Raw genomic sequence first — 24,961 nt, 5'->3', positions numbered from 1 at the left:
GCAGGAGGATATGTAGGTGGAAAAAGAAAAATCGGAAAACAACGAAAAAGAAGGCCAAAATCAATCAGAACACTCACTCTTACATTGCCACCAACATATTAGCTGATTTATGCATCGTGAGATCAATGTTTTCTACTCTAGTATTCAAACTTTCAGGTAATCTTTTGCCACCAACTTCTATGTGTCGGGGTCAGATCGACTATAATCCAAACTTCATGTAATTGTGCTTAGGGGTGTCAATTGGACTGGATTTGGTCCAATCCGGTCCAATCTAATGTGAGTCCATTATAAATGGACCTAGTCCAATCCAATCCAATGAATATTTTAGACTATTTTGGACCAGTCTAGATACTGTCCAATCTGTTCAAATTCCTGTTAATTTAGATTGGTTTCAACTCAAACCTGGTCCATTGACACCTATGTTCTTATCTTTTATCAAAGAACCAGATATTGAACCAATCCAATATAAATTTATTATGGACAGACCAGGTCCAATCCAAATTCAATGTCTTATTGGTCCGTCCAATCCGTCCAAATGGATTTTGATTTGGACAGAATCCAATCTAAAACCGGTCCTTTGACACCCACAATTGTGCTATAGCCAATTGCTTATAGGATTATTCAATCCATAATTTTAAGTGTTTAAATGCTCTTGGAAAATCTACAAGTACTTAGCGACGATTGAGGAATTGTTTAAAGCTACTAGAAATGAAATTTAACTATGTAAATTTGATTACCCTTTTATTCCTATTTAGGAAATAGGAAAAAGCAAGAAATGAAGGTAATGGCGTGGCTGATACCTTACCACTGGGATCAGACAGAGGGTGTTTGGGTTCTAGGACACAGCCTTAAGATTTCAGAGGATTGTTGTCAATAAAATTGAGAAAAAAGAATAAGGGGTAGAAAGTGTAGAAAGAAGAATTTATCATCAATCTCTGGTCGTCGGTTGATGCCTCGCACTAAAGGTCGATTGTTTTGGTAGCCGGTAGTCTAGTTATAGAGTATGTCGAGACTTGAAAATGGAAGGGAAGTGTTACTGGGTTTTATTGTTTTTCTTTTTTGTGGCTGGATCAACCAGTCGGACCATTATTAACCAAGAAACCCCGTTAACCTCCTGTTAACTTACTAAGACGATGTATTCATTTTTCATTGGCAGGTGCACACTTCCTGTGAACCGAAAGGGTCCACAGGATTCGCGTTCCCTTCTTTCACGAGATATAATACCATACTGCAGAGATTCAGCAACAGGAATTCTAAAAAATACCTTTTAACGAACTAAAACCAAATAACCATGATTGTCACAATACAAAACCAAGTGAGGGTATTTGATTCCGACACAACCAAACAAAAATATTACCTAAATTAAAATGTTGGCTGACTATGATGAAAAAATTAAAAACACAACAAAAATGCAAATTTAGGTATTGGTAGCCCTAGTGTAGATTTGCTGACTTGCGTGGGCAGATACCATCCTGATCAAACCTCTTGCCATTAATTCCCTGATTGCTTTCCTTGCAAGTGATCCATTAATCTGGGGAATAACACAAACAAAAGCAACAAAACGATCAAATCAAAGTGCACATGCGATAAACTTGCAGCTACAGAAAATGATGACAACCACTAATCTTGAGCAAATAAATGGGTACTTTGGGTTAGTCACATTGGTTGGGTCGGAAATTGCCACCTATACTCAGTTGGAGTACCCATTTAATCTGGAAATAAAATCACTACAGTTCAAGTCAAACAAATCAACCAATGATATCATTATCAAAGATGGTAACTACAAATTTTGATATCTATCCCCTCTCTCTCTCTCTCTCACACACAAATCAAAGATTGTTCCATCCTCTCTCTCTCTCTCTCACACACACGCACATATATATATACAAGTCGCATACCGCTTGGACCTACCATCAGACCCTATCATATACTTCCTATAGGTAAATGAACACTATATGAAAGAGCTCTCTTCTCTCTAATCTTCCCTATCAATAGTCTAAAAAATGATAGCTTCCATGGTTTATCAAATGACTTTGGCATTCCTACCCACCCCTACCGACGCCTCACTACAGCTGTACATTGAGATCTCCCATATTTACACGTTTACCATACCATTCATGGGGAGATGTTTCCTGTACAGTTGCGGTATCATGTGGTATTTATTAATATTGAAAATGACTAAAAAATATAAAACAGGAAAAAGAAAATCAAATATCTAACCCATGACCCACTAATTGTGTCAAATGTTTTAACAGTTCAATCGTCCAGATTATAGGGCAATTGACAATTTGACAGGACCAACTGGTTCAATCCGACATTGAAATCAATCAGACCAACCTTCCAATCCATTTATGCATTGGCGTAGTCGGCCAAACCAATTGGATCTCCAAATTGCTATTGGGCATGGCCGATACAACCATGGGTTGAAAACACACATCATAACGCTATCTTTCAACTTATCAAAAAAAAAACACCCTTTCTCTTCCGATTCAACGTCTAACTGTCATCAATCCTTAATTCGCATTATCCCTCCATTTAAATTCAAGCAATGCATTAACTAATCATTAACTCTAATTAATAACTAATCTAAATGATCAACTCCATTTAAATTACCATGTAAATGTAATATTATGTGCATATGTAATGTGATTTGAATGCACAATACCTATATGAAAAACAACTCTTACGATAAGGACATGTCTGATGACAAGTCATTAAAAATACTTTTGTTTCAACTTTTAAGCCAGCTTTTCATTTTTCATAAAAGAGAAAACTAAAGTTGTTACAAGGTTAACAGATTGGGTTGGGTCAAGGCAGTTTTAGATTGAACCTAACCTATATAATTTTATTTAAAGGGGTGATTTAATAGTACTAAGGTTGGATGGGTTGATGGGTTGAGTGACAACCCAAATGTACGGTACCTCACCCAAAATCACATAATTGCCACCGCAACAGTTTCGAGTAATGGATCATGTTTAGGATGGAGTTCAATAGCTGATAATGCTGGTATTCCTTACCATTATCCCAAGTGTGTCATTCTTTTGACACATTAGGAAGGAGTGCAAAAGGGTAATCATTGGTAACAAGAGGTTCAGCCGATTGGGCATGATTATGGAAACCCAAGCATAATTTCATCAACTACAACTTGATTTTTTTTCACAATCAGGAAGAAAAGATAGACCCAGGGGTAGCATGACTCCAAACATCCATATTTCATTAGCTACAACTTGATTTTGGCAGTCAGACTACCTGTTCAAGCTTGCAGCATCGTTCAATTGTCCCTCTAAATTCTTCACCTCAAAGCTTAAAGAATACTTCTTGAGTGGAAGGGCAACCTAAAAATAATCCTAATGTATCTGCTGTTTTCTACTTATTAAAACAAAACATTTCTGGTATTCTCTAGAAATACCTATTCCAGGCCTAACTGGAAGAAATTATTCTTGACGCTGATCTCTCTCCACTTGTTTCATAGATTAGCATTACCTAGGTATATTAAAAATTTAGAATTCATCAATAACACAATAATTTCTCTCACAAGAACAGTCATCATACGTGAATAAAACTTGCATCTAAATTTCAATGTCAAAATCGATACAATAATGCTGCAAAAATGCATACAGCTCAAAAAGATTGACTCCAATAATACGATGGCAATTATGAGTTACTATCTCGTGTAGACATGTTATCCTGAGAACAAAAAAATATATTTGTGTTCACATCAAGCAGACGTTGACAGAATGAACCGAAACTTATTACAAGAACCAACTAATTGTCAATTGAAAAAAAAAAAAGCTACAAGTTTTTTTTATTGGTAACATAAGCTACAAGGGTAAACTATGAATAATTTGAATACGGTATACCAGTGATGAACTATGATTAATTTGAGACAGCAAATAATAATAACAATGGGTCAACATACTAATATGAAAGATCAAGAAATAGGTGGTTCACTACAAATTAAAAGTTTGCTGTTTTTCCTTTTCTATGAGCTATTGGTGTATAGTCCACGAGTCCAGTGATTTTTATGTTAGTGAATCTCCGTTTTAGCACGCTCCCGAATGCTAAAATTGATTAATTGATGTCCAATACTTTATTTTGTCAATTTGATTTCTCATTTTTTTCTATATTCTTCATAGCGGAAAACCAATCTTTACGGTAAAACTAATACCACGAAACTCAAAATAGCTAAAACTTAAAAGAATGGAAGCTACTAAGCAGACAACTAGTGAAACACTAATGAACATTACCCTCAATCTATCAGACAGAATGGAAGGAGTGATGAGCTTATATTTGGGAGCTTCAGAGAGAAGCTTGTCGTAGGTGGCCTGGTCAAACAACACCATGTTGTTCACCTTCTCCTTCTGCTTTCCCTTGCTCCACTTCTGTATCATCAACGAAACAAAAATAAATGAATAACTGTCTCTTAGTGAATAAACAGAAAACTTACAAATAAAAAGTGAGATAAGAAGGAAAAAATAATATTTTGCACATGAATTTCTTCCAATAAAGAGAACAAAGCATAAAATAAAGAATATATATACATAAGTTAGCATTTAACACCTAAACTGGGCAACAGAAAACCGAAACTACATGAGAGGCAAGTCTAAAACAAAAGGAATAAATAAAATTGGCAACAACATATGCAGAGGACTCAAAAGTATATGGAATTCATTTCGCACCTTCTTTTTCTGTTTACCACCTCCAGACTTAGCGGGCTTGGAAGATGGAGGAGGGGCCTTCTCCTTCTTTGGCGCCTGAAAAATAAAAGAGCGAGGTTTTAGCCATTGCCAGTGATTCGGCTAAACTTTGGCAGCATCTCTAACCTACCACAATAAATGAGTAAACTATATAAGATAAACACTGAAATGAGAGCACGCACCATCGGATTCGAAGCGGAAGGAGTTGCAGAGGAGAGGAAGCGTGTGAACGGAGGAGCCCGCGCCGAAGTTGGAGAACCCTAAAATTTTAATAGGTGCTTTTATACTGGGTGAAACCCTGAAAGAGACGAGTGTTATTAGGGCTAACAATCGGCTGGGCTGGTTGAACAGTAACTGGGCTAGCCCACGTCCAGCTTCGGCCCTGACATAAGCATTTGGCATTTCTGCAAGAGGAACGGGCCTCTACAAGTTGGGCCGAAACTCTCCAGTCAGCACTCAGTAGTCATATTAATTCTATGCTTTTGTAACGTTCAAAAAAAGAAAAACAAAATTCAGAACACCACGTGATCAAATCAGCCCCCCCAATGTTCCATAACACATCCCCGCAGTGTATTAGAAATATCTCCCGATGATGATATAATCATTTCTAATATTATCGTCGAGAGATGTTTCTAATACACAGGCAGGAATGTGCGATGGAACATTGTGGAGGGCTGATTTGAACTCGAACACTACGAGTCCACGAGTGTGTTTAGATCACAGATGGGATATAGAGTATAGGTAATGCAAAGTGCAAATAAATAAATAGCGAATTTTTTTTGGAAAATTCCTATTTAGTATTCTGTACTTTGGATTATTGTCATTTTAGTCCTGGAACTTTAAAATGCGATAATTCAGTATTTGGATTTTTAAAATGTATCAATTTATTACCTATTAGTTTTATGTATCACCTATGTAACTTAAAACTTTTGAAGATGTCAAAATTACTCTTAAAAATAAAATACTGTTCATCATCTTCTTGTCATTAAGATGAAACAGAGTTATAATCTCATCCGATTTTCTGCCCAAATTCTTTCCTGCTTGCGTCTCAATTCCTAACACGTTCTTTGTAAGCCATTCAGTTGAACAGATTTCAACTGCATTGATCCGAGCTACTATTTCCTGGCGACGATATCAGGCCTGAAATTGCCAATTCCCTAAAACAGGTTGGTTTGGTGCATCTCACTCTATTCAATTACAATAACAAAGAGAGACAACAAAAAGACAAAACTCAAGAGGATTTCTCTTTTTTGACAGGATGTGTATGATACATGACTTACTTTGCCCTTTATTTGTTCACTTTTTTCTTCGAGAGCTTTTGATATGGGTAAAAGCTGTGTTGAGACTGTATTCGCTTTTTTTTTTTTTGAAATATTTTTTTCATCTTTACTTTTGCTTGGTTAATAGATGAGTTTGTGTTTCTGTCAAAGATTTAATAGGAGAAAGTCTGCTTTTTTTTTCTATTTTTTCTTTGTTTTGTGATTTTGTTGAAGAATCAAACAAAAACCCGCTGCCAATCTGATGCTTGTGGGATTGAGACAGGTCATGCACCCATTGGAGGTTGAATACAGATTCTCGCAAGATGGTTTAGACATTAAGGGCACTCAAATGGCTGATAAAGAAAATAGGTGATGCTGTAAGGGTATTTTTGTCTTTTTAGGCTTGGGCAGCCGTGGAAGTCCAATTTCTTTGGCCTCAAGGCCTAGTTTTTCTATGTAAGTCTGGCCTGGTGTGGTGCTAAGATTTGACTTTTGATGTAACCATTTCTAGTCACGTACCAATTTTTTGTGATGTATCAATTTTTTTTGGCCAAATGTCTCGCCATTTGACCTACTCCCAAGAGAGGATGGTGGAGCTCCCTGGTGGTGAGATACTTGGTGACGAGCTCCCTGGTGGTGAGCTACTTGGTGACAAGCTCCCTAGTGATGAACTACCTAGTGACGAGCTCCCTGGTGGTGAGCTACTTGGTGACGAGCTCCTTGGCGGTGAGCTACCTGGTGACGAGTTCCTTGGTGGTGAGCTACTTGGTGACGAGCTCCCTGGTGGTGAGCTACTTGGTGACGAGCTCCCTAGCGGTGAGCTACTTGGTGACGAGTTCCCTGGTGGTGAGCTACTTGGTGACGAGCTCCCTAGCGGTGAGCTACCTGGTGACGAGTTCCCTGATGGTGAGCTACCTGGTGACGAGCTCCCTGGTGGTGAGCTACTTGGTGACGAGCTCCCTGGCGGTGAGCTATCTGGTGATGAGCTCCTTGGTGGTGAGCTACCTGGTGACGAGCTCCCTGGCAGTGAACTACCTGGTGACGAGCTCCCTGGTGGAGAGCTACTTGGTGATGAGCTCCCTAGTGGTGAGCTACTTGGTGACGAGCTCCCTGGCGGTGAACTACCTAGATGGACTCGTCATATGACCTGCTACTAGGCGGCCTGTAACTCAGGGGATGGTGGAGCACCCTGGTGTAGCGCAACCCGATTGCCCTCTGCATGAGGTGATCTCCTCTCCTTTGTAGGCGGCGGGAGTTGAGGGACCTGCGAGAATTCCATCTTTTTCTCCTCTTTCTAGGCGGCGGGAGTTGAGGAACCTGTGAGAACTGAATCAGAGGACCCGGGGGTATTTTTCCAGCGGGGACTCTCCGATGCCTAAGTTAGCATTCTGATTGTAGGGAGCTTGGAGAGAAATGAGAGAGCTAGAGAGTAGGGATTACCTCCATTTTTTCATTCTCTCCCTCTTGTCTTTGGAGGTCGGAGTCCTTATATAGTGGTGTCCGGTCAAATCAGGCGTAACAGCCTCTGTCAAGTCAGGCGTAACCGCCTCTGTCTCTCTGTCGTAGCTGTTACTGCTAGAGCTGAGGTGGCGGGTGCAGGCGGCTCCTGCAGAGTATGCCTCTGCCAATCAAGGGACAACTCTCAGGACTCGCAGGCACGGCGCCGCATAGCGAGAGACGTGGGCGCATGTCTCCGGATCTGTCAGGTTCGGTTGTCAGGCAGGAGATCTTCCTACGATACACCGAGCTGCCCCTAAGTGTCGAGCTACCTGTAAGTGTCGAGCTGCCCCTAAGTGGCGAGCTCTTCGTAAGACACCAGGTTGCCTACGGAGTGGCCAGCCGCCTGTGGCGTGCTGCCTATGCCGAGCTGCCCCTAGCTATACCGAGCTCCTCGAGCTATGCCGAGATGCTTGTGGCAAGCTCTGTCGATCTACCTGTGGCAAGCCATGCTGAGCTGTCTGTAAGTGGCAAGTTGTGGCAAGCTCTGTCGAGCTGCCTGTGGCGAGCCATGCCGAGCTGTCTGTGGCGAGCCATGCCGAGCTGCCTAGTTGTCAAGAGGATGCACTTGGTTTGCATGAGGTGCCAGGTGTCACAATTTCACTGGAGGGCCAAATCCGCCCTCATCAGTTGCCCCCCACTCCCGAGCTGAGAGTAACTCAGCAAAGGGAGTAGATTTCTTCTTTTGGCCCGTAAGTTGACGAGCTACTAAGTGCTAATCCAATTCCTTAGGCTTTGCGAGCTGCCTATAAGGTGAGGAGGTCTCCACCAGTTCAGTAATGTAGCCCTTAGGCTCTAAGGTCAACTTATAGTTCACTTTTGCTGATTTTACTCATGCTGAGGAAGCGACTGGGTATTTAGCAATAGTATGGCCCATAGGCTTTGGCAACGACTCGTAGTCCACTCTTCTTGACTTTGCCCATGCCGAAGAGACGACTAGGTCTTAAGTAGTAATGTGGCCCGTAGGCTTTGGGAGTGACTCGTAGTCCACTCTTCTTTGATTTTGTCCGTGTCGAAGAGGCGATTGGGTCTTAAGTAGTAATGTGGCTTGTAGGCTTTTGGGAGTGACTTGTAGTCCACTCTTTTTTTACTTTGCCCGTGCCGAAGAGGCGATCGGGTCTTAAGCAGTAATGTGGCCTGTAGGCTTTGCTTGTGAGGTGCCGAACTGACCAGGTGTCGAACTGACCAGGTGTTGAGCTGCCTGCGAGGTGCCGAGCTGACTAGGTGCCGAGATACCAGTGAGGTGCCGAGCTACCTGCAAGGTGTCGAGCTACCAATAAGGTGTCGAGCTGACCAGGTGTCGAGCCACCTGTAAGGTGCCGAGCCGATCAGGTGGGTGCCTTAGAGCTATGATTGCGCTACATCAGCTCCATAATGCCGGTCACCCACTCCTATGAGAAGCTACTAGGAGATCGACCTTCGGGGGCAGCACTACTAACTTTAGGTCGCTAGCTCACACGGGAGCCTTGGAAGGCTTGACCAGTAAGGGCGCCTATGTAGTCTGTTAGCCGCCAACTCCCGCGGAAGCCACGAAGAGCTCATCTTTGTAGGGGGTACCTTGCGAAGAGGATTGATGAGGCTTTAACTGAATTGAGAGTAAACTTAGTCTGTTAGCTTCCTACGTAGTTTTTGAGTTCATAAAAAATGTAAGCTATAAAGCGAGAGCTTCAATTTCTAAAAAGTGAGAACTTAGCTTTCTAAGAGAAGAGGACTTAGCTTTTGTAGGATGAGAACTTAGCTTTTTGTAGTGTGTTCCCACAGATGGCGCCAATTGATGTAACCGTTTCTAGTCACGTACCAATTTTTTGTGATGTATCAATTTTTTTTTGGCCAAGTGTCTCGCCATTTGACCTGCTCCCAGGAGAGGATGGTGGAGCTCCCTGGTGGTGAGCTACTTGGTGACGAGCTCCCTGGTGGTGAGCTACTTGGTGACAAGCTCCCTGGTGATGATATACCTGGTGACGAGCTCCCTGGTGGTGAGCTACTTGGTGACGAGCTCCCTGGCGGTGAGCTACCTGGTGATGAGCTCCCTGGTGGTGAACTACCCGGTGACGAGCTCCCTGGCAGTGAACTACCTGGTGGCGAGCTCCCAGGTGGTGAGCTACCTGGTGACGAGCTCCCTGGTGGTGAGCTCCCTAGTGGTGAGCTACTTGGTGACGAGCTCCCTGGTGGTGAGCTACTTGGGTGGACTCGTCATATGACCTGCTCCTAGGCGGCCTGTAACTCAGGGGATGGTAGAGCTCCCTGGTGTAGCGCAACCCGACTGCCCTCTACATGCGGTGATCTCCTCTCCTTTGTAGGCGGCGGGAGCTGAGAGACCTGCGAGAACTCCATCTTTTCCTCCTCTTTCTAGGCGGCAGGAGCTGAGGAACCTGTGAGAACTGAATCAGAGGACCCGGGGGTATTTTCCCGACGGGGACTCTTCGATGCCTAAGTTAGCATTCTGATTGTAGGGAGCTTGGAGAGAAATGAGAGAGCTAGAGAGTAGGGATTACCTCCATTTTTTCATTCTCTCCCTCTTGTCTTTGGGGGTCGGAGTTCTTATATAGTGGTGTCCTGTCAAATCCGGCGTAACAACCTCTGTCAAGTCAGGCATAACCGCCTCTATCTCTCTACCGCGGCCGTTACTGCCAGAGCTGAGGTGGCGGGTGCAGGCGGCTATTGCAGAGTACGCCTCTGCCAGTCAAGGGACAGCTCTCAAGACTGGCAAGCACGACGCCGCCTAGCGAGAGACGTGGGCGCAGGTCTCCGGATCTGTTAGGTACGGTTGTCAGGTAGGAGATCTTCCTGCAATACGCTGAGCTGCCCCTAAGTGCCAAGCCACCTATGCCGAGCTACGTGTAAGTGCCGAGCTGCCCCTAAGTGGCGAGCTCTTCGTAAGACGCCAGGCTGCCTGCGGAGTGGCTAGCTGCCTGTGGCAAGCTGCCTATGTTGAGCTATCTGTAAGTGTCGAGCTGCCCCTAAGTCGCGAGCTCTTCGTAAGACGCCAGGCTGCCTGTAGAGTGGCCAGCTGTTTGTGGCGAGTTGCCTATGCCGTGCTGCCCCTAGCTATACCAAGCTCCCCGAGCTATGTCGAGCTGCTTGTGGCAAGATCTGCCGAGCAGCCTGTGGCAAGCCATACCGAGTTGTCTGTAAGTGGCAAGTTGTGGCAAGTTGTGGCAAGCTCTGTTGAGCTGCCTATGGCGAGCCATGCCGAGCTGTCTGTAAGTGGCAAGCTCTGCTAAGCGGCCCGAGCTTCCCGAGCTGCCCAGTCGTCAAGAGGCTGCACTTGGTTTGCATGAGATGCCAGGTGTCACAATTTCACTGGAGGGCCAAATCCGCCCTCATCAACCTTTGTAGGCCTGGGCCGACGTTATTAAGAGTGTCACTAGATTGTTTTGGGTTGGACCCATCCAAATCAAAATCAATTTGGATGGGTCTTGTCCACACTTAATGGTCTAAAGTATTTATTAATTTGGATTGGACCTGGTCCATCTGTAATGCATTTATATTGGTTTGGGTCCGATTAAACCAATATCTAATCCATTGATAAAAGATAAGATTACAGGTATCAACAGATCAGGTTTGGATTGGAATCAATATAAATTAAAACCAATTTGAACAGATATATTGGACAAGTCGGACATTGAATTGGACCAGTCCAAAAAGTCCAAAATATAAATCAAATTGGATTCGACATGATCCATATGTAATGGATTAACATTGAACTGCATTCATTGCAATGTACAGAGCAATGTGTGAACGGCTTATCTGAATTTTGCATATTACGATGCCAATTCATGGAGATCAAGACTTCTCATTGGGCAAAATGGGAACCAATTTGTTAAGCATTAAGGAAGAAAAGTTTGCTCCTTTTGTTGAAGACTTATTTCAATGGTGGATAGTCACCGTCTACAACAATCTATAACTATACATAGGAGCATCTCATCTAGTTTATGTCTTATTCATGGACTGGGTAGATGTTTTCGATGTGCCGTTGTAGTGTCTTGAACATAGGACGTGACCACCATGAGTCCACGAGTGTGTTAGATCCCAGATGGGATGTAGAGTATAGGTAATGCAAAGTGCAAATAAAGAACTAGCGATTTTTTTTTTTTTTTTTGGAAAATTCCTAGTTAGTATTCTGTACTTTGGATCCATTGTCATTTTAGTCCCTGGACTTTAAAATGTGATAATTCAGTATCTGGACTTTTAAAATGTATCAACTTATTACCTATCAGTTTATGTATCACCTATGTAACTTAAAACTTTTGAAAATGTCAAAATTACTCTTAAAAATAAAATACTGTTCATCATTTTCTTATCATTAAGATGAAACAGAGTTATAATCTTACATTAGCATCCCATACTATCAACATGGGACAAATGGATTATAATGCTACTCTCCCAACGAAGCCAAGAGGACAAAGAAAGCGCGAAGAAGAGCAAAGGTGGCAAAGCGAGTGAGAGATTTATACATGACCGTGTCTGGTTTGTGGGAGATTGATTTCAAGCTAAGGGCCGTGGGTATTTATACTTTAGACACAAAACATTCACTCACTAGCTAGCTTGTTGCAATGAAATCAGATTTATGCTGTACATATTTATATTTCTACTCCTTCCAAACAGAACCTTATTTTTTTTTTCCATTCACAAATATACAATGCAAATACATACAAATATGAGGTTTTGCACTCTACATATTTGTATTTATACTCCTTTCAAACTGAGCCTTAATGACTAATGAGGTTGGATAGAAATCCCATACAAGTATATTTTGGTTCATTTATGGAATGAACTCAAGGAAAAGTGTGGTGCGGATGTAGTAGTGTTCATCGATAACCTCAGCACAATGGGGAATGGTGCACCAGAACCAGAAGTGAACGTGCTCCCACCGAATTGACGGCGTGGGTCAAGTTAGCAAGTTTCGGTAACGTAGGCTGCAGGGCTCATCTGGTCAATGCCTTAATAAGTTGAGCATTCCAAGATGGGCCGGGCCCAAGTTATGGTTATAACTTATAAGTGATGGAACATGATGAATCATAAATGCGGATACCAAAACATTCATATCCATTTTTCACGAGGAAACCAAGGATATAATATCAAGACATAAGGTAAAGGCAGTTATTATTCGTCTCTTGGATAATGATTGATTTTTTGCAACTATATTGCAATTCTAAGCTTTCAGTTTCAGGAAAACCTGTTGTTGCAAAGTTTGCCCATATCCTACTTTACCACTACTGCCCCCTCTCCCAAACTGGAGAACTTTTGCATTCTATCTTTGCTTATACGAGGAATGATGGCCGTTTTATATTGTTGGACCCACTCTGGATTGGCCGTGGCATGCAGTATGCTGTCAACATACATGAAGGTTGCGACTTGGGCTGGGCCGAGCCAAATCTAGTTTGGGTTACTATTTTGGGCTAATCATAGCCTTGTCCTTGAAATATGGATGAGCGACATCTGATTGTAATTTCAGCTGGCTGGGACTTTACTCTTTAGCCCGGCTTGCCGGACTATAGAGCAGCATTTTGCATTTCGGTTAATCCATGCACAGAACAGAAAAAGTTTCATTTAGAACTTTGCGTGGTTATAAAGCGAGTAGCGACACACACACACAAAGTGGATAACTAGAGTATCCTTGGGTACATCTGAGAAATAAATGATGCCCCTAAGTAGCCTTGGGCAGGTGCAACCCATTCAGGGCCTTTCAGGCTTCACAAACGTCGTTGGGCGCATTCTGGACTTGACACCAGCACTGTATAGTGCATGCAGGAGTCTGATTGAGGCCGGAAGCGATGAAGGACCATGGAATGAATCCAAGAAAAAAGTCAGCCCGCTGCTCTTATAGTTGTAGAATAAATTAAGGAAAGACAAAGCAAATTCCAATGTCCGTAGAATGTAGATTATGGGTTGGATAGTGGGGACAGCTGTCACGGGGATAATCGTTGGGGCCCCATGCGGCACTCGAAAGGGGCGAGTAAGCCTACGCAACAAAGCAAACACACACAAAAAGGCAACCAGATGGAACACGAATTAGCCAAAGGCTATTTGTATTGCAATAATCGGTGGCAAGCACAAGCACACAGTACAATGTCGAGGGGATCTCGTGCTTAACCTTTACACGCTTATGAGCTCACTCGACTACCTACCTCCCCTCAAAAAGTACGTTAAGCTTTTGGGAGAGTGACGATAAGAAACATCAAAAAGATGAAAAATCATACTACAATATTACAATATTGCCATTGGCAGTCCCCCATACAAAAGTACATGCTTAGCCCACCCATGGCACACACTTGGACGCTGGAGTTGCGGCTGTAGGTATAGTGGATGGCACTTGCTGTCGCGTCGAAGAGAACACTTGTTATAGTCTCCCCCACTCAATTCAGTCTTCGTCCTCGAAGACTAGCTTCTGCTTGAGGCTTCAACTTGTTGTTGGTGAAAGAAGGTTCTTCGACTGCTCCACGAACCGGGTTTCTTCCAAGGCCCAGATAGTAGGTTGGGTAGATTGCTAGTGAATGTTCTTGATGGTGGGAAAACCTATGGCTAGTCCCTAAGTTAAGTCCCTGCTTGGCTGCTTCAAGGTAGGATTTTGACTTGTTCCTGATGGTGGTAGGAAAGTTGGTGGCCAAGGCTAGGTCAAAATGGTATTTTGGATTATTTGGGTGTTGGTTCCCATGCATTTTTCCCCAAGGGTGACTCGCAAGGTTACTACGGGATTTATCTTGAGGGATAATCTGAATGTGGCCCCTAAATGGCTCGGGTGGCACTCGCTCTCCCCAGTGGTTGTGGCAGTAGGTGTGGGCAAAGTTCGACACAGCCTTGGGTCTTCTGTTGGGCCCACCAGTTGTGGGTGTGTGCGGCTTCTGCTGCGAAGGTGGCTTCCGCTGCTGTTGTTGTGGCGGCACTGGCACTGGCGCTAACTTCTTCCCAGAGTTGTTGTGATCACTTCTGGTTGCAATGGTGGTTGTTGTAGGTCTCTCTGCCAACAATGGTGGAGGGTGGTGTTGGAATTGTAAGGCGGAGACGTGCTTCTTCTTGGTGCTGGCGGTGGCGATCATGTTAACCATGCAAGGTGACTGCTCGTCCAAGATCATCAGGGTGTCGAGGTGAGGCGCCGGTGCTGCTTTTTCCTGTATCATGAAGTCCATTCCAAGGACAATATCAAAATCATCTATGTGGACGACAGAGAGGTCAATCTCTCCATCCCAGGTGCCGAGTTGTAGTCTTACTCGGCGGGCTATGCCTTCAGTAGGTTTGGCACCGGTGTTAACTGCTTTGAGCCAGCCAGGCTCTTTGGAAACGGCCAAGTTAAGTCTCTTGGCCTCTGCAATGGATATGAAGTTGTGAGTAGCCCCTGTGTCAACTAGGGCCCAGGTTGGCCTCCCGCTAATGGTTACATCAACATACCTCAGTCCTCTTTTTGACTGAGGAGGGCTGTTTAGAGGTAGCCCCTTTCTTCATCATGGCATTGAAAAGTTGGAGGGCGCCCACTCTTGTCGCCGGGGTACTCTGTTCCCCATCACTCTGCTCATCATCACTTAGCTTGGCAATGAGGGCATTCAGCTTTGCTCGCTTTGGGCAATTCCTGGTGAAGTGCTCCTCCCCGCAAATGTAGCAAATGGGAGGACGGTTTGGTCTCCCTTGATATCTGTTGTTGTAGTAGCTTTGACTTCCTTGTGGCTGCTTCCCCTTGTAGTGCTCGACTGGTTTGTGGCTGGAGGGTGGCTTCTCTTTCGGAGGACTGAGTTGTCTATCTCCCCCACTCAACTATGTGGTACGCGGGCTGGCTGGTCTGCTTCCTTCGTCATCCGACAATCTCTGTTCACTAAGTTGTTCGGCCACGGCCATGGCAGAGGCAAGGTCCTGAACATTGCGTCGTTGGAACTCGAGCTGCCCAAGGCTTTAGACCATCCATGAAGTTGAACAATAAGTCCTTGTCTGACATATCGGTGACTTCTAATGTGAGGGCTGAAAACTCTTTGACATAGTCATGGAGGGAGTCGCCGTGCTTGAGAGTCTTCATCTTGCGACGAGCGAGGTATTCCACATTCTTTGGGTAGAACTGTCTCTTCAGCTCTCTTTTAAAGTTAGCCCAGGTACGGATAACGCACGTACCACGTTCTATATCAACACACCTTCTGTGCCACCACAACATAGCGACATCAGTCAAATACATAGTAGCAGTACGTACCTGAGTCATTTCATCAGTCACATTGGCGGTGGCAAGGTACTGTTCCATCTGCCACAGGAAGTTGTCAAGCTCTCGTGCATTGCGGGTACCCGAATAGGGGGTTGGCTCCCTAATCTTAATGTGGGAGGGAGTATGTGTAAAGGAAGTACTGGCTGGATTAGCGACGACCCTTTTCAGGATTGCACATTCTGCTTTGAGCTCCTCTAATTGAGCTTGGGTGTCGGAGGAGGAACATGCGGCTGACTTCATTGAGGCCCACTCCGCTCTCATTTCATCTAGTTGGGCTTGGACGGTCATTGATGTGGAGGTTCTTCTTCTCCATGTTGCTCACTCGTTCTTCATCTCATCGAGCTGGGCTTGAAAACTATCAAGCCTGTCTTGGACCTGCGAGTTGGAGGAGCTTGCTTCTTGTTGGCGTGTAGTGCTGCAAATTTGCTTGAGCGTGCCATTGATTATGTCTCGGACCTCGTCCATGACTCCATTCAAGCGACCTTCAATCTCGACCAGTGTGTTGTCCATGGCTTCCATGTTTTGATGCAGCTCGTCTATCGAGTCTCGCATCTCACCTACGGTGGCTTCGCAACGTAGCATGCGCAACTCAACGGCTGCATGCTTGTTGGAAGATTTCTCACGTTTGCTAGCCATCGGTTCCTTGTCCTTGCCGATGTCATCGGCGGGCGCATCATCAGCCTCATGGGCTGTGGAGAGTCCATGCTCGATCTCCTCCACGATGTCCCTTTTGTGCTTCATGCTGTCACTCACGTCGCAGGTCGAATGGCTTAAAAGGAGCTCCTGCTCTGATACCAACTGTCACGGGGATAATCGTTGGGGCCCCGTGCGGCACTCGAAAGGGGCGAATATGCCTACGCAACAAAGCAAACACACACAAAAAGGCAACAAGATGGAACACGAATTAGCAAAAGGCTATTTGTATTGCAATAATCAGTGGCAAGCACAAGCACACATTACAGTGTCGAGGGGATCTCGTGCTTAACCTTTACACGCTTATGAGCTCACTCGACTACCTACCTCCCCTCAAAGAGTACGTTAAGCTTTTGGGGGAGTGACAATAAGAAATATCAAAAAGATGAAAAATCATACTACAATATTACAATATTGCCATTGGCAGTCCCCCATACAAAAGTACATGCTTAGCCCACCCATGACATACACTTGAACGCTGGAATTGCGGCTGTAAGCACAGTGGATGGCACTTGCTGACGCATCAAAGAGAACACTTGTTAGACAGCGGCATTTGATTGATATCAGAATCAGATAGAGGACATTGCGTCATAATTACCAGAAAATCAGAACAAACAAAGTTGATGTATTCTTACCAATCAACTCAAATCAAAATAGCCATAACAGTTTTTAGCTTGTGCATTATCTATTCTTCAAAAGCCTTTACAGGCAAGAAAGACGCATTATGATCAGAAAGCCTCTAGCTACTATATATGCGAATCACCGCCTACACCTAAATTGAAATAATTCTGCTGGTGCTGGATATATCCGCATTGTTTGTCGATAAATGCTGGAATACAGATAAAGGAAAAGGCATATGGAACATGCCTTAATCTAACAAGGGAACATGATACCCCCCTCCCCCCAAAAGCCGCCGGATCTCTAAGAAAATTTTATCCCCCATTATTGAGACAATCTTTATCATCCATAGGAATGAACTTAGGCCACGTTTGTTTGAGGTGAAAAATTGAATCCGGGTAAATTTTATACCGTGGTTTGATTTATATGTATTTAGAAAGAGTGTAATTTTATATCATAAATGGGTGTAAATTTTTTTTTTGAATTTTTTTACACCGATAATCTATATAAAATATACATTCAAACCGAAATTAAGGATGTAAAACTAAAACTCATTGACTTCTACCATACTCCTCTCACTCTATAACCGCCATTTTTTTTCTCTCGCGGGCGTCGATGCGTCATCCAGTACAAGATACTTACTCTCTCTCTCTCTCTGCCTAAAAGCTAACGTAGTCTTGCCTGTCCCCTTGACACTGACATTCCTACACCCAAGAATCACCATTGCCGTAGTCGCTTCCCCTACGCTATTTTCATCCGAAATGCCGTTCACTCGGCAGTAGCTCAACAATATCGTCGAAAGATCTGATCGACACCGGCGATTTTGATAACTGGGCAGGAATCCTCTCCACCACCGACCCTTTAGCCTTCCCAATAACAGCAACCCTCTTCGTCCCCAGCGACGAAGCCCTCTCTCCCCTCTCCAGCTCTCTCCCTCCCAACTTCTACACATCGAGACACGGCTTTTAACACTCCCGTCCGGAAATTCGATTCTCATCACTAACAACTCAGATATCGAATTACACAATCGACGTAGCCGAATCAACCACCCTGACTTGTACGCCAATGGCGAAATCTTTGTTCGTGGAATCCACTCGCTTCTCAACTACTCTGTCTATAGTGGCTCTGGACTCTTCGAATACCAAGTTCCAAGATCGCCACAAGAAAGTCCAGAACCGAGGGAGTCACCGGAAGTGTCTCCTTCACATCATTTTCCGGTTGTAGAGAATCTGGGTAGTCGTCATTCTGACGCATCGTGCTCGTGTACTGAATTCCCAATTATTCTGTTGGTCATCTGTACTTCCTTTGTATTCAAGATTCTTAGGAACCCTCTTTCTCGTTGATGAATTAATGGATTTTTCTGGGAGATGATGAAAAAAACTAATCATTTGACGAAAACTATCAGAGATAAAAGACAGATGAATCTTGGATGCTCAACTTCTTTCTTGTCTGGTCATCTTTGTCTCTCTGTTGTCTCTATATCTTGATGGTTTCTTTTTGTTTGTTCGTATTTTCTTGTTAGATTCTTTCTTCAGTTTATGGTTGCCTATTTGGAAATTTTTATTGATTTTCTTTTGTTATTGTTCTTGTAATCAAGCTTTTTGATTCAAGAAGGGGGGAAAAGTGAGTTCTTTCTTTCTTTCTCTATGTTCTCATCTGTCCAATTGATTGAACTGGAGTTGGTTTTCTCCTGTTGTTCGTAAGTGGAGAGTTACTCCAAAATGGCACGAAATCCATTGATTAACAGCAATAGAAGTTGGGTTGGAAGTTCAGACCGATGTGCATTCTAAACACCCACAAATATTCTCATCAAATTTACACCTTGACAATTAAATATGTTCTGTATAAATTTTCAAAATCTACTAGTCCCAATTTCCATCGACAATTAAACCGGTTCACATTTTCCATTGGTATAAAACTGAATTAACACCTAAAGCAAATGCAGCATTACAGTCTTACGGTGCTTCAGTGTTTGTTTTTGCCCAAGAAAAATGGAAGAACGTAGGAATTGAATATACATATTACATACATACGCGCAGATACAATTAGCTGTGTTTGGTGTTGGTGATGGTTGGCTACCCAAGAATTAGGTAATTTGCCTAATTAATTGGAGACTGTGATGGGCATTGGCAACAATCCTGTGTACATTTATTTATTTGGCATGGCATTCATAACTTGTTAAATCACACCGAGTAGATAATTGTTGCCCATATTGATGAGAACAGTGACCGTTCTTTTCATGACTGGTGTGCGGTGTGGGCTCAACCAGAAGGTGTGTTTAATTTCTCAACAGTTTCTTTATTTGCTAAATGTGCAATCATTTTATATCACATCTGAAAATCGAGATGCAAGGCTGCATTGGCTAGCTAATTGGGTGGTTAGTATTCCATTTATCATTAATCGGGCCCATGCACAAATTGAGGAACAAAATCAACAAATGAATCAAAGTAATACCAATCCATTAACAACCCATGATCGTAACAGATGTTGGACAAGGCCACCTATGGGCATGTTTAAACTAAATTTTGATGGTGCTACAGGAGATGCTAATTCTGGAGTAGGTTTTCTTATACGCGATCCTAAAGGTGCCTTTGTGTTTGGAAGAGCAATGAAAACACCACGATGCTCTGCTGCTGAAACAGAGGCTTTTGACATCGCTTGAAGCTTTAAAATTCACCCTAGAACTTGGGTTGAATTTGGTCCAAATTGAGGGGATGCATTTCAAATTGTTCAAGCTTTGTTGGAGACTGACAAATCTTCTCCTTGGTGACTACAAAACGTTATTGCTGATTGCAGAGAGCTTACTTGAACAAAACCTTTCAGTGCTCATAGGTTTACTAATTCTGCTGCTCATTGTATAGCTCGTTTTGCTCTATCTGTTTCTCAAACTCAGACCTGGACTCTCTTTCCTTCTTTACTACCCTCTTGTATTGAGAAAGGACTGTAACCAAAGCATATGACTAATGAATTTGCCTCATCAGGCTTAAAAAAAAAAAAAACCGTAATCCTGTGTTAGCATTTTATGTCGGGATCAGTGAAGACAAATCCATATTTAATTGGGTATTAAAGTAACCAAATCAACTTCGTGTTCTCTTTCTTTCTTTTCAGATTTCAGATCAAATCAAATTCAAATGTGGAAAGGTTTGTAATGGCGTTGAAATGCAGTCAATAGAAAAGAATATGTTCTTTTGCTCAACAAAGTCAAGCTCACCAAGACGTCGAGTTCCATTTTTCCAGATAGCGTTGATCTTTGATCCTTATGAGGTGTTTTCATGTGGGAATGTCTTGAGTTTGGGATACCAAAGGCATAGTTCCATTCCCCGTAATTTGCCACATTCCCCCATTTACAGAGGATCAGCAGGACCACCGTTGCCGTTGAGAGTGGCTGCACCTATAAAATTACTTAGCATGCCCACATGAATCTTTGAGCAAAATCTTATATTTTGTATGTATTTGTACAGTATAAATTTGAGAGTGGCTGTACTCTTTCCCAATTGAGCCTAAACAACTGCATTCTCGCTTCAAGATTAAACTTTAACCCTTTTTTTTTTATCTCCATGCTGTGAACATGATGAACCATTAATTAATGGTAGGTTCCCAATTCCTCTCCTCAAACTGTGTACCATGGTTTCTTTTTTTTTTTTGCCTAGTGTCTGTGTCTATTTAATTTGCTTCAGTTGAATAAATTGATCAAATTTTCTATGTGTTTATGAAATGATTTTGGCCTGAAATAAAAATTTTATGCTAAAGGATAAAAGCATAAAATACAGGGAGAATAAAGAAGTAAAAACTTAACTATTAATACAACAAAATAATACATTCAAATTAATATTCGAAATTTCAGAACATTTCATTTCACCAAAGGATGACAATTTATTCAAGTAAAATCTCACTTCTATGAAAACTGAAAAGTGTGCCGGGTTTAAGGGACCAAAACCATCTTTTTACAGATTTTCTGGCTAAACAAAAGGTTTTCGGTTCCTTAATACCAGATGTTTGACTTAGTTGGAAATCCCAGTTCCCAGATGTGTTGACTGTTGAGATAGATAGCAAAAAAGAAGGATTAGGTGGCCCCTTTTAGTTAGCAACCGCTGGATTTGGACATTTGATACATGCCATTGTCATACCTCCTGATCTTTACAGGCAGGCCAGGCTTTGGAGATTCTTTGCAACAGAGAAAGAGATCGATGAACAGAAGATTCTAATATTGCAATATAATTATAATGGTGGTCTTCACATCCCAACAGTGAGGGGCAGTCTACTCCAACAATCCCTAAAGCAGCCATGCATGCATAAAGCTCCAATCCAACAGCTTTGCTTTGGCATTAAAATTGACAAGTACAATCTCGACTACTCTCAGAAGCCCACAGAATTAATCTATAAATGCAACGGAGTGAATGGCTGGGGTGGGGAGCCAACATTGGTAGGACCCTTGGAGAGCTTAAAGCAGCAGCGGCAATATAACAACAATGGTTATTTAGAATTGCACAATCCACAGAATGTCCCAGAAAAAGATAAAAGGGGGATTTGGAGAAGTGATGGAGTTTGTGGTGTGAGATTGACGACTCTCTCTCTCTCTCTCTATTTCTTCCGGACTAAGGAAAGAAGGCATCCCAAGTCTTTCAGTCGAGGTCTCCAAACGGCCACCCGCTAAGGTGACAACCTGATTGGGTTGCCTTGTCAGCTCCCAATTTGATAGCTTGCAGATCGATCAATTTGTGCCTTTGTGGTTTGGTTTCCCTTTTTCATGCTTGAGGTTCGAGGTTAATTAGATTTTCTGGTATGTCATGTCATGGTCACTCGAGTTAACGTGAAACGGTACTTTCAGCGTTTTGGTGTCTCTCTTTTTCCTTATTGCTACGTTAATTATAACGTCTGCATATCATCTAATTATAAGGATATATAACAAAGATAAAAGGATGAAATTATAAAATATATATTTTCACAAGTTTTACACTTCAGAATATATATATATATATATATATATATATATATATATACCAGATTAAAAAAACAAGGTTTGGTTGATTTACCAAACACTACCTAACTCTGAGTGAACCACTCTCTAGGTTCTAGCTCAGATAATACAGAACATTTTTAAATTTAGAGTGTTAGGCCGCATACAAAGGAGAAGGACGTACGGGTATGACATTTTACAGTGAACTTGACAATGTTAAAATAATTAAGCTAAGGCCATTAGCTCATGGTTAGCATATAAAACCCAACATAGTGGGGATATTTCGATCAATAATCATGGCCAAGTAAACACAAGGAAATCTACAGACTATATATATATAATTATAGCGAGGGGTTGACCCCTTGACCCGGGCGAGTGAGTAAAGCAACTAGGAAATTAGACTAACAGCTAATTAAAGCAACTATAGAGGAAGCCTAGCTATAGTCTTAATCTCACCTACAGGCGTATAGTTCCTTTCCGTTAATCAGGCGCCAAAAAGCACAACTTTGATTGCTTTCCTCACCTTTGCTCCATTTTAATTGATTAATAAATTTAGCTCTTTTCTTTTTCTTTTTGGCTTTTCTGGTAAAGGTCCCACTTCAGCATCATATGTCAATTCGAATGTAAAATGGATAGAGTCAAAGACATCACTTCTCTATGTGGCCGGGGTTATTTAGCTTATGGGCTCTTTAAATTTAACCGTAGTAAGCCATGGGAAAAAAGACAAAAAACAACAACTATAATTCATATTCAAGCAGATGGTGAATTTCGGTGTAATTTCTATGCTTGCTTACGTTTAACAGTTTTCGTGCCTAAATTACCATTTTGCCACCACTTTTTTTTTAATACATGGATTCTCTTATTAAGTTCCTTTGTTTCAGTGTGAAACTGGCTAATGATCCAGTTCTTAGAAATTAGAATAGGCAATTGTACTTGTTGTTAGAATGGGTAATTAGGTTTCATTAAAATTCTTTTTTTGGCTGTGTTAGTCAGGGTGTATGATTTCAAGTGAATCAGGGAACCCGAGGAAGTGTAGGAGCAGTTTGTTGTATAGTATCACGGGTTGGGATCTTTTATATTGGAGACAGATTCCCTGATAAGGGTGCAAATATGATCCGATATCCAATCCTATTTGGTCGAATTCGGATCACTCCTATTCAGATTTTTTAATTGGATAATAGGATCTTATCAGAAATTAGATCGGATTTGGATCACCCCTTATCCAATCTGAGAAAGATCTGATCCGATATGTATTATATATAAATATATAATATACAAATATATGTTATTTATTTATAAATATTTTTATATTATATTTTTATAAAATTGTTACATTATTTATTTTTTATAAAAAAATGTATATATATGATGAAAATAGTTAAAAAATACTTGTATATTTTATTTTTACTTTATTTAAATTAGTATACTTTACTTTTTTCTTTTAATAATTTATTAATTTTTAAAGAAAGCAAGTCGGATCGGATCATATCCGAAGATACGACTTACCGATAGGATTCAAATTCAAATTGAGTCCTATCATATCCAACATGAACAGTGTTGGATCGGGTTCGAATATACCCTGATTCGAATATGATCCAATTCGCTTGCATCCCTATTCTCTGATATCTATCAAATAATTTATTAGGAAATACTTCTTGAGTTCCTTGACCATGTTGGGTGTCTATTTTGGATGTTTTGGTAACAATAAAAACCAATGTTTTTTTTAAAAAAAAAATCACTAGGTCGAACGGGATGCATAGATCTCGAAAAGTTACCCAAAATAAAAAAAAAAATGACCCCAATCGAACATCGGAGTGCAAAGTTATGGCCTCCGAAAGTTAGCTTGTATTTAGTGTGCAACCTGCAACCTAATCACCAGGTTGAACGAGTCAACAGTCAAACTGGCCTGGTCGAACAGTTTTGACCGTCTGATGGGTCTTGACTAAATCGAACCTAGAATCCTGACCGGGTGATGGTTAGAATGATTCTATTGGTGGGGTCAACGGTGGATTGAAAACATTGATAAAAATTGTTTGTACAAATTTAAACCAAATTCATTTTGTTTGTATTAGTAGGGCTGATAATATGGATGGTCATTTAGTAGCCCATTATGCTAAGCAGCTATCTTCGGAGGTTTGTTGGCTAACAACTGCTCTGCATGGTTTGTTTGTATTTTGCAATGTAAGCTCTGAACTTGGTTCTAGTAGATAATGTTATTTTGTCTTTTATGGATGTTTGTTTGTGGTGTAAGTAACTAAGTATATCTATACTATATATAAAAGTGTAAATGCAATGTGAAACTTTTTTTGGACTAAAATCACCCTCTATTTCTTTGTTTGAAAAAGACTATAAAAGTCATTTTATTATAGTTTTAATTGTAGCTTTAATGACTACCATAATGGTCATATTTGTGTATTTAATCCATCTCTAATTAGGGTTGAAAGTGTAACTTCAATTATTACTTTCCACATCGTTTACTCCCCTCTCATTAAGTCTTATACTTAAGGTATTAAATTACATTTTGTCTTATTAAATCCTAATATCCTACATTTTTAAGTTATTTTCACTAATAAATGTTACTAATTAGATATATGTCAATATTTTTAATAATATAGATCCATATATTTTAAAACTCACTCAGAAACAAAATCATTATTTATCCAAATGGTGTCTAAGCAATTTAACCATCCGAATCAAATTGATCAACCTATGAAGTCATAGTTAGGTAAAAAGATTTTTAAAATAAAAATAAATATAGAAATTTACAAAAAAATGTAGAAAAAAATAGTTACATTTATGATATTTTTATTAATCAAATTTAAAAATAAGTGTAATAAACAATAATTATTTTTATTGATAATGAAAATAAAATGCATAATTTAGAACTAACTAAAAATGAAATATAAAAATTAATAATAAATAGTTCAACTTTTGGGTTAAATGTGTTAGCCTTTAATGTCATAAATAAATAATAAAATATAAAAATACAAAAATGAAAAAAAAACATAAATTTTGCAAAAAAATCATTGAGGCACATGTATAATATCATGTATTTATC

The 24,961-nt window shown here is 41.3% G+C and overlaps 1 protein-coding gene across 1 annotated transcript; it reads right to left on the bottom strand.

The window, feature by feature from the left end:
• Positions 1–1,251: 1,251 nt before the first annotated feature.
• Positions 1,252–5,020, bottom strand: LOC104595643 (small ribosomal subunit protein eS25y-like). The gene is made up of 4 exons (XM_010256468.3): positions 4,880–5,020; positions 4,680–4,754; positions 4,248–4,382; positions 1,252–1,531 (listed from the first exon to the last, which is right to left on the bottom strand). The coding sequence occupies exons 1-4, from the start codon at positions 4,880–4,882 to the stop codon at positions 1,418–1,420; spliced, it is 327 nt and encodes a 108-aa protein (XP_010254770.1). The 5' UTR covers positions 4,883–5,020; the 3' UTR covers positions 1,252–1,417.
• Between the last annotated feature and the right edge of the window lie 19,941 nt (positions 5,021–24,961).

The sequence above is a fragment of the Nelumbo nucifera genome, chromosome 5, assembly GCF_055504915.1.
Source record: "Nelumbo nucifera cultivar China Antique chromosome 5, China Antique-T2T, whole genome shotgun sequence".
Taxonomy (NCBI): domain Eukaryota; kingdom Viridiplantae; phylum Streptophyta; class Magnoliopsida; order Proteales; family Nelumbonaceae; genus Nelumbo; species Nelumbo nucifera.
Note: the sequence above shows the minus strand (reverse complement) of the source record. Positions and strands in the feature narration are given on the sequence as shown.